The following is a 10,971-nucleotide window of genomic DNA, read 5'->3' on the forward strand; positions in this document are numbered from 1 at the left end:
GCCGCTCCGAGACTCCGGAGAGGGGCGGCATACAAATCTAATAAATAATAAAAATAATCATAATAATATTCGGTGCCAAAACCCCCAACTCCCTGCAGCAAAAAAAGCACATTCCAAAGGATCATGTCCCCCCCACGTCACTCTAAGCCCCCCAAGTGGGGTCCACCCCACTATTTGAGAGACACTGCTTTAGGGCATTGCATGGGATAGGAAACTGTGATGCTTTTTTAATAGGAAAGTGAACACAAGAACAAGGGGACACAATCTCAAGTTAGTTGGGGGAAAGATCAAAAGCAACATGAGAAAATATGATTTGACTGAAAGAGTAGTAGATGCTTTGAACAAACTTCCAGCAGACGTGGTTGGTAAATCCACAGTCACTGAATTTAAACATGCCTGGGATAAACATAGATCCATTGTAAGATAAAATACAGGAAATAGTATCAGGGCAGACTAGATGGGCCATGAGGTCTTTTTCTGCCGTCAGTCTTCTATGTTTCTTACTTTCTGAACAAGGGGCACGATGTTAGGTAATTCCTGCCCTTTCTGGGGTAACAGCTGACCACAGGGAGTTATACTGTACCTCTAAAGTAGTCCTTGACTTTAGGGGGGACAAGACCAGGCCCACTGCCCACCCCTGCCTCCGGACCCTCCTATCCAAAGCAACAAAGCCTCAGATTCTGGGGGTTTGTAATAAGTTCCAGGCATTAACCACTCAGTTTTCAAAACCAATTTCCTATGACCTTCGTGAGAATTCAGCTTCCCAAACAGGCAGCTTTTTTTCACTCTTGTTAATTTCTTTGTAAAACAAAGGTCTATTTTACATGCGGGGGTGATTATTAAACATTTAAATATTTTTTTAAAAAACTACTCGGTTGCTAAAATCGTATTTTCCACAGTCGTGTTTGGAGCAATTCACTTGGAATTTGGATCTGTTGTGTGCTCTTGTATTGTTGTCTTTGTCCATGACTTTCTCCATATCCTAGACCTCCCCCAACCCCCCAACTTCTTCTCCTTCCTCTTCTCCTCCTGACCTATCCCAAGGACATCCAGACAGGATGACCATCCTCACATCTCCACCCTTGCTAAGCCTCCTGGCTGCTTCGCTGCTCAAACACCACCCGTCCATCCTCTTCCTTTGCAGTGTAGTTTTTGGCAAAGTCTCTCGTTTCCTTTGCAAGTTTGGGAGGAGAGAGAGGAGGGAACCAAGGGGGGGGGGGAGAAGGCCGGCCGGCGGAGCTCACTAGAGGCCCACAAGCAGCCAGCCGTCCCGGGGAAAAGACAAGGAGAGAAAAATCCCAAAGAGAAACCAGGTAAGGGAAGAAATCTTCGTCCATATCATAGCAAAGAAGACCCTCCACACTGCTGGGGTGGGGAGGTCCTTTTTCCTCCCCATCCTGCCCCTTGGGGTGCTGGGGGGACCTATTTTTCCAACAGGTCCCACAGAGTGGGCCTTCTCCAGGTCCCGTCGACTAAACAATGCCGTTTGGCGAGACCCAGGGGAAGAGCCTTCTCTGTGGCAGCCCCGGCCCTCTGGAATCAATTCGAATTGCCCCCACTCTTCCCGCCTTCCGCAAGATGTTGAAGACCTATCTATGTCACCTGGCATGGGGGGGGATATCTATCTCTTCCCCCACCACCATCTTTTTTCTGACTGTAATACATGAGAATGGTGCGATTGTGCAGTAACGATTGTTTTTTAATATTTATGGGTTTTAAATTTAGCTTTTTGTCTAATATTGGATTTGTATTCTGTGTATTGGGTTGTTGTTGTGAGCTGCCCCGAGTCTTCGGAGAGGGGCGGCATACAAATCTAATAAATATAAATATATAAACATGGGACTTTCTGGATTGCAAAGCCCATCGTTCCCAGCCAGATTGACCAAGGAAAGATGGGAAGTCCTAGCTCAGGGCAAGGCTGGTTTGGATTCTGCTGAGGCTTCGTTGCTTTGGATAGGTGGGTCTGCTGGCACAGGGGGGCAGGGGGCAGGGTCTTGTTCCCCTCCTACACACACACAAACACACACAAGTAAAGAAGAAAATTTGCTGATTGGACATTGGAAATCTTTGACTGGCAATCCTTTGATGGTCAAAATTGCATTCTGGTGGGGGGATTAAACAAGGGAAGTTAAATGCAGGAGAAAGGGACTTCTGGTATTGATTTTGGCCTTAAGTATACAAGGGTGGGGGGCTGTTGAGAGACAAATTACCACCCCCCAGGACCTGCCCAGGATCTCTCCACCACTGAAAAAAATAAGAGTTTCAGGTCTTATCCCTTTCTGACATTCCTTTCATCGCTTCCTTAATCAAGAAGAATTTAAGGGCACCCCTTAGATTTCCTTCCAATTTTCTTAGCATCCTCATCCTCCCCTCCCTGCAAGGTAGGACGTGGGGTAAGAGAGACTGAAGTAGTCAAGCCCAAGAATGATTTGAAAGAAAAACACAGCTTGCTTTTCTTTCTTTCTTTCTCTTTCTTTCCTTCTTTCCCTCCTTTCTCTTTCTTTTTCTTTCTCTCGCCTTCTGATTTTTCTGGATTTTCTGATTTTTCTTTGCAAACATTTAGCTTCTCATCCACCGAGTTTCTTCAGCTCTCTTTTTTTCTTTCTTTCTTTTTCTCTTTCCTTTCTTCCCTCCCTTCCCTTTTCCTTCCTCCCTTCCTTCTTATCATTCCCATCTCCTTCCTTCCTTCCTTCCTTCCTTCTTCCCTTATCTATCTATATCTACCTACCTACCTATCTATCTATATATCATTCTATCTATCTATTTATCTGCCTTATCTATCTAATCTTTCTTTCTATCTATCTACCTACCTCTATCTATCTATCTATCTATCTATCTATCTATCTTTTCTATCTATCTATCTATCTATCTTTTCTATCTATCTATCTATCTATCTATCTATCTTTTCTATCTATCTATCTATCTATCTATCTATCTATCTACCTCTATCTATCTATCTATCTATCTATCTATCTATCTATCTATCTTTTCTATCGATCTATCTATATCTATCTATCTAATTAATCTATCTATCTATCTTTTCTATCTATCTATCTTTTGTATCTATCTATCTATCTACCTACCTCTATCTATCTATCTATCTATCTCTATCTATCTATCTATCTATCTATCTATCTTTTCTATCTATCTATCTACCTCTATCTATCTATCTATCTACCTACCTCTATCTGTCTATCTATCCATCTATCTATCTATCTCTATCTATCTGTCTGTCTATCTATCTATCTATCTACCTCTATCTATCTGTCTGTCTATCTATCTATCTATCTATCTATCTATCTACCTCTATCTATCTGTCTGTCTGTCTGTCTGTCTGTCTGTCTGTCTATCTATCTATCTATCTGATTTTGATTTATATGCCTCCCATCTCAGCATGCGGAGTCTTTCTCAGCTGCTGTAACCAGCAAGAGGAGCTGTTTCTTTCTTTCCAGCCAAGTCTTTTGTTTCTTGTGCCTTGTGAAGGAAACTCAGCACAGGAAATAAAGGCACATCGGAGCCCACTGCCCCCCCCCCTCCGTGGATGCCAAAGTTTGCAAAGAGGAGATCACGTGTAATTTGGAGGGGGGAGGTATATCGAATATGCCACGGAGCCCCGATCTGTCCCGATTGGCTGAAAGTAGGGGGGATTGGGGTTTGTGTGTTGAGGAATCCTCATCAGTTTCCTCTTCAAAAATTTTTTTGCAAATTTTAGTGTTTGGATTAATTTATGCCGAGAGAGGCACTGGTGGAAATCTGGTCGGTCAAGGAAAGATTTTAAACTTCAATCTGGCGGTGATCTCCCCTCCTTTTAAAGGAAAAAACACTCTGTGGGCATCTAATGGAACTCTACTTTTCCTGAATTAATCAAAAACTCTCAGTAGCCAATTAAATTGTTCTTTTTAGCAGAAATCAATGCATCCAGACATGCAAAAAAAAAAAATTCTTTTTCTTGCACCCTGCTGCAACTTTGCAAAATAAAAATGGTGTTTTTTTGCAGTGATGGCACAAACTTCTCCCCTGCCCCCCCCCCTTTGAATAAAATAAAAGAATTTCATATTGATTACGTGGGTTGATATTTGAATACTATATTTTAATGAAGAATTTGATATTGAGTTGAATACTCTGCTAATAAATTGATTGTGTTAATACATAATGATAGAAATGAAGTGGTTTTAATTGATATAATTTGGTTTTTCCTCCTTCCCCGGGAATGATATTGCTATGATAATAATTTGTAAGATCTAGATGATATGTATGGATGATTAATGTTTAAGACTAAGCAATTTTTTTGTGGGGAAGGGCAATTAGAATAAGACATGGGTAAAGAAATATTTAAGAAGTAAATAAGGATGCACGACAATTGAAAATAATCACTTCGGCCTAAAATTTAATAGATGAGTGAAAGCAAAGAGATGAGATATAATAGCAAATAGCACTGTAAGTTTGGATAAGGATATTGAAAAATTTATATTGATGTTTTCCAGGTCATAAAAGTACAAATCTAATAAATTATTATTATTATTATTATTATTATTATTATTATTATTAATTATTATAAAAGTAAAGGAGGCAGCATTTTCTGGATGATAAATACCGAAAGTAAATTTAAATTCATTGTATTGTATTAAAGATTGAAGGTATAGTGGTACTTCTACTTACCAACTTAATTTGTTCCGTGTGCAGGTTCCTAAGTAGAAAGGTTTGTAAGAAGAAGCATTTTTTCCCCATAGGAATCAATGTAAAAGAAAATAATGTGTGTGAGTGGGGAAACCACAGGGAGGATGGAGGCCCTGTTTCCTCCCAGGAGATTCCTAGAGAGGCCCCACGGAGGCTTCTCCCTGCCTTTTCCAGCCCCTTTTCCTCCCAGGAAATTCCTAGAGGGGCCCCACGGAGGCTTCTCTCCACCTTTTCCAGACCTTTTTCCTTCCAGGAGATTCCTAGAGAGGCCCCACGGAGGCTTCTCCCTGCCTTTTCTGATTACAGTTTCGGAGGCTCGGATTTGTAAGTGGAAAATGGTTCTTGAGAAGAGGCAAAAAAAATATTGAACACCCGGTTCCTATCTAGAAAAGTTCGTAAGTAGAGGCGTCTGTGGGTAGAGGTACCACTGTATATGCTATTTTACTGTCGATGAGTGGAGAAAAATTTAAAAAAAATTATCTGAAAAAATACACACAAATGTGTATGACACCTGGATGCTAAACTATGCCTGTCTCGCTTTCTCCCTCTTCAAATTTGCAATAGTAGTAGGCAGGGCTTAATCCTAAAATTAGAGGCTTGGTTGCAAAAAAAAATGGATGACCCACGGGGTTAATCTAGATGACCTTTAAGGTCTCCCTACTGTTGTGTTTGGGCCTGGGCCAGCCGTTGCTCCCACAGATGGGAGAGACGCAGCACACACTGAATGCGAAAGCCTGGCTGACAGCCAGGAAGATGTGGCAGACAGCCAGGAAGACGTGGCAGACAGCCAGGAGGACGAGGCCACTGGTACACAGGATTCAGCAGACAGTCCAGGGGATTTGGCATGCAGTCCCTCAGACAGTCTTTCATCTCTGGATTCTTCTGCAGATCAGTATATTGATCTGCGTAGCAGAAGAGCTATGCAGAGAAGGGATCGACTGAAGGAGTATTACAAGTCATCATAGTAGCACCTGGGCTGGGTGTGGTTCTTATACTGAGGGCTGGGTGTGGTTTCCTTAATGAGGGCTAAAGGGATAAAAGGGAACAGAGGCCCAAGGCAAACTGTGGCTGTTTATCTGTGTTATTTTGTGGTTCCTGCTCTGAAGTTTCTGTTCTGTGCCGTTGGGAGTTTTCAACCCAGCTTTTTCAGACAAGTGGGAGGTGAAAACTCTGAGACTTGCTGTTTGCTCCAAAGATTCAAAAGGACTCCTGAAACATCTTAGCTCATTCCAGGTTGTCTTTCTTTGTTTTTTCCTGTGTTTTTGCATGCGGCTGAAGTAAGCCTTGCGCTATCATTGTTTTTGGACACTAAGAACTGTTTTGAGTAACCCTTTTTTGTTTATTTAATACAAGTTTGCTGATTAGCAGAGCTTGTGTTTGATTTCTTTTCTTTGGACTATTACGCATTGCCTGAGCCAGACAGGCAGAACACCTACTTTGTGCTTCCTTGATTCTTCAGGTCTTGGGAACATGGAGCACTTCCTCTTTCTTTTCTTCCTCGCCCTGGCCAAAGAGGCAGCTCAGTTGGAAGACAACAAGATCCCCAGCTTGTGCACGGGGCAGCCAGGTATCCCCGGGACCCCCGGAACTCATGGCCACCAGGGTTCACCCGGCAGAGACGGTCGGGATGGACGAGACGGGGTTGCAGGCTTGCAGGGAGCGAAGGGCGAAATTGGCCATCCAGGTAAGGAAAAAAGGGATGGATGACGAAGAGAATAATTGGTGGTAGCACAATATAACACGAAGCTTAGATATTAAGATTATTTTTAAAAATTCAACATTTTTCTACCGGTTCTGCATTCCTGACTGTATCCATAGGAGCCCATCACTGTTGCTAGGACATGCATTAAAACCTACACTCATACACCCAAGAAAAAAAAACATTAAGTATCTCCAAGACAAAGAAGGAAAAACAAATGTGAGAAGAGATTAAAGGATAAATGCAAATTGTTTTTTTAAAAATCAATAATAATACGTAGATAATTGCATTAGCAAATGCCATTAGGTGGATAGGGATCTGGACGGGCAAATCAAAGCAGCAGGATGGGGTGGCGGTTAATGCACAATTGAAGACCCATCCTTTTATATGTATATATAAAAAGGTGGGAATTCAGGTTTGAAATCATGACCCTCGTCTTGACTCCTCTGGACTCTGTGGATGAGTCTCATTTGATGGTACAGACTCATACGTGTTGCAATTGTTATTCAGCTTTCATAGTATTTTCTTCTTCCTTGTTTCTGTGCTCTCCTTCCTTCCTTCCTTCCTTCCTTCCTTCCTATCATACCCACCTCCTTCCTCCCTTGTCTCTATGCTTTCCTTCCTTCCTTCCTTCCTTCCTTCCTATCACTCCCATCTCCCTCCTTCCTTTCTTCCTATCATACCCACCTCCTTCCTCCCTTGTCTCTATGCTTTCCTTCCTTCCTTCCTTCCTTCCTATCACTCCCATCTCCCTCCTTCCTTTCTTCCTTTCCTTCCTATCATACCCACCTCCTTCCTCCCTTGTCTCTATGCTTTCCTTCCTTCCTTCCTTCCTTCCTTCCTTCCTTCCTTCCTATCACTCTCATCTCCCTCCTTCTTTCCTTCCTTCTTTCCTCTCATTCCCATTTCCTTCCTTCCTTCCTTCCTTCCTTTCCTTCCTATCATACCCACCTCCTTCATCCCTTGTCTCTATGCTTTCCTTCCTTCCTTCCTTCCTTACTTACTTACTTACTTACTATCACTCTCATCTCCCTCCTTCTTTCCTTCCTTCTTTCCTCTCATTCCCATCTCCTTCCTTCCTTTGTTCCCTTCCCTCCCCTTCCTTGTCCCCCCCCTATATTTAACCCTCCATTCTTGCTCTCACTTTCACTCTGCTTCTACTTTTCCTCCCCGCAGGACTTACAGGCCCCCGAGGGGAACCAGGCAGTCCCGGCGCCAGCGGGTTCCCTGGGGAGAAGGGGCCCCAGGGGGAGTGTGCGGTGGCACCCCGTTCGGCCTTCAGCGCCAAGCGCTCCGAGTCCCTCAGCCCACCGCTGCCCGACAAGCCCACCGTCTTCGACGTCGTCCTGGTGAACGAGCAAGGCCACTACGACAGCAACACGGGCAGGTTCATGTGTGAAGTCCCGGGGTTGTACTACTTCGCCGTGCACGCCACCGTCCACCGGATGAGCCTCCAGTTCGACATCATGAAGAACGGCCGGTCGGTCGCCTCCTTCTTCCAGTTCTACGGCAACTGGTCCAAGCCAACCTCCCTGTCTGGAGGCAGCCTGGTGCGGCTGGAGCCTGAGGACGAGGTCTGGGTGCAGGTGGCGGTGGGCGAGTACAATGGCTTCTATTCCAGCATGAAAACCGACAGCACCTTCACGGGGTTCCTCGTCTACTCCTACTGGCAGAACTCCCCCGTCTTCGCTTGAGAGTCGGCCCAGGAAACACCAGCATCCTAAAGTCTCCCATGGTTTACTTCAACAGCCCCAAGACCCTTCTTGACTGGCGGGGTGCAACACCCTTAGCTGACCCTATTGAGACTAGACCAGTGATGGCGAACCTATGGCACGGGTGCCACAGGTGGCACATGGAGCCATATCTGCTGGCACGTGAGCCCTAGTTCAGTGCCAGCCAGCTGCTTTTTGGTTCATACAGAGGCTCTGGGAGGGCGTTTTTGGCTTCCAGAGAGCCTCCAGGGGGATGAGGGAGGGCGTTTTTATCCCTCCTCAGCTCCAGGGAAGGCTTTGGAGCCTGGGGAGGGAAAAACACAAGCCTATTGGGCCCACTACAAGTTGGGAAACAGGCCGTTTCCGGCCTCCGGGAGGGAGGGAGAAGCTGTTTTCGCCCTCCCCAGGCATTGAATTATGGGTGTGGGCAGACATGCACGCACGATAGCGCATGTGCATGCTCTTTCGGCACCCGAGGAAAAAAAGTTCGCCATCACTGGACTAGGAGATTAGGAGGGGGGTGGGTCTCCGTTATTCCCAGGTGTACAGTGGTACCTCTGCTTAAGAACTTTATTCGTTCTGTGACCAGGTTCTTAAGTAGAAAGGTTTGTAAGAAGAAGCAATTTTTTCCCATAGGAATCAATGTAAAAGCAAATAATGTGTGCGGTTGGGGAAACCACAGGGAGGGTGGAGGCCCTGTTTCCTTCCAGGAGATTCCTAGAAAGACCCCATGGAGGCATCTCCCTGCCTTTTCCGGACGTTTCCTCCCAGGAGATTCCTAGAGAGGCGCCACCGAGGCTTTGACCCGCCTTTTCCAGCTCTGTTTCCTCCCAGGAGATTCCTAGAGAGTTCCCACAGAGGCTTCTCCCTGCCTTTTTCGGCCCTCCCAGGAGATTCCTAGAGAGGCCCCACGGAGGCTTCTTCCCCACCTTTCCTGGCCCTGTTTCCTCCCAGAAGATTACTACAGAGGCCCCACGGAGGCTTCTCCCCGCCTTTTCCGCCCGTTTCCTCCCAGGAGATTCCTAGAGAGGCCCCACGGAGGCTTCTCCCCGCCTTTTCCGGTTACAGTTTCAGAGGCTCGGGTTTGTAAGTGGAAAATGGTTCTTGAGAAGAGGCAAAAAAAAATCTTCAACGCCCGGTTCTTATCTAGAAAGGTTCGTTAAGTAGAGGCGTTCTTAAGTAGACGTACCACTGTATACTGAATTACATTGTGTTCCCAGTCAACTGAAAACATCCACGTGGAATGAAAAAGCCAGCCAGGAGGAGGATTCTTTTCAACTTGGCTCCGCACACGTTTTGGAATGGGAGTCTCCAGAATGGGATGCAAAGAATTTGGCTCCTGGCCTTGACCAAGGCGCGACCTTGCTTTAAAGCAGAAGCTGCATTCACAAAAGACAGTTAACCGATGAGACACAAGAATTCCTACCATTACGGGCCACTCTATGGCGTAGTAGCGCGCCGCTCCCAGGGATCGGTGGGTGGCTGTGCCCATGTGAGATTTGCCTTCCTTTGTCCTCTCCTGAAAAAAACACAACCGCCTTCACCCTCAGCCCGCGTGGAAGGTTCATCTTCGCAGTGTTCAAGCTGCAAGAGACATTTGATGAAAAGGTCCTGTATTTTAGAAATTGCTGGACAAGTCCAGATTTGCTGTACACCGAGGATGGAAGCCTCCGTCCACTAGGGGGCACCCTGAGCTTAGAATTGCATTTTGATAGCCACGTTTAATTTTGCAATTAATCTGATTTGCAAGCCTTGTACCCTACATTTAATTTTTTTTCCCCTGCATAGAGTTTCGGATGATTTGGTTAACTTTTTTTCGGTGCAATAAACGTTGCTGTGCATATCTTTCCCTTCCCTATCGTTCTCCACTCGCCCCACTTCTCAGATTTCTTAAAATATAAGATTTTTTATCTATTCTATCTAAATAAAAGAGTACTTTTAATTGTTTGAATGAAGAGGGGAGCAACTAGGTTCAATCTTTGCAATATAAATCATATTATTATTATTATTATTATTATTATTATTATTATTATTATTATTATTATTATTATTATGTCAATACAACACAGCAAACACTTTGCTGGATTTCGTATTTCATCACCAGTCAGGCACTTCCCAAGCACCTAGGACTGCGTCATGTAGTGGCAAATTATGTTTGCCGATCCCAGTAAAGCGGCCTTTTGCAATTGACAGATGGAGATTTTGTCAATTCCGATGGCTTTCAAATGTCTGCTTTACTGGGATCGGCACACATACTGTAATTCGCCACTATATCACACAGTCCGACTGGTGATGAAATACGAAATCCAGTATGATGATCTCGTTTGCTGTGTTGTATTGTTGATATAACAACAAACAAACAACAAACAATAAACAACAACAGCAACAACAACAATAATAATAATAATCTTTGTGCAGCTGGAGGATGAAGGCCATTCAATAAATTGGTGTTGTAGCAAAGTGAATTGAAACCCAGTTTTAAAACAAGAACGAGTGTCCAGAAAACCCCCCCCCCACATAAAATCCAAACCACATACTGCACACCAAGACAACTAGACACAAGAACAGTTTTTTTCCGAACGCCATCACTCTACGAAACAAATAATTCCCTCAACACTGTCAGACTTTCTACTAAATCTGCACTTCTATTCTACTAGTTTTTCTCATCATTCCTTTCACCCATTTCCTCCCATGTTGACTGTATGACTGTAACGTGTTGCTTAGATCCTAAGATTTTTATTAATATTGCTTCTTCATTGCTTATTTGACCCCTATGACAATCATTAAGTGACGTACCACATGATTCTTGACAAATGTATATTTTATTTTATGTACGCTGAGAGCATATGCACCAAGACAAATTCCTTGTGTGTCCAATCACAC

At 44.3% G+C, this 10,971-nt stretch overlaps 1 protein-coding gene across 1 annotated transcript; it reads left to right on the plus strand.

The window, feature by feature from the left end:
- The first annotated feature begins 1,219 nt into the window (after positions 1–1,219).
- C1QTNF5 (C1q and TNF related 5) lies at positions 1,220–9,931 on the plus strand. Its single transcript, XM_070765923.1, has 3 exons — positions 1,220–1,313; positions 6,137–6,361; positions 7,553–9,931. Exons 2-3 carry the CDS (start codon positions 6,148–6,150, stop codon positions 8,068–8,070), a joined length of 732 nt encoding a protein of 243 aa, XP_070622024.1. The 5' UTR covers positions 1,220–1,313; positions 6,137–6,147; the 3' UTR covers positions 8,071–9,931.
- Positions 9,932–10,971: the final 1,040 nt, after the last annotated feature.

Source organism: Erythrolamprus reginae, chromosome 12, assembly GCF_031021105.1.
Source record: "Erythrolamprus reginae isolate rEryReg1 chromosome 12, rEryReg1.hap1, whole genome shotgun sequence".
Taxonomy (NCBI): Eukaryota; Metazoa; Chordata; class Lepidosauria; order Squamata; family Dipsadidae; genus Erythrolamprus; species Erythrolamprus reginae.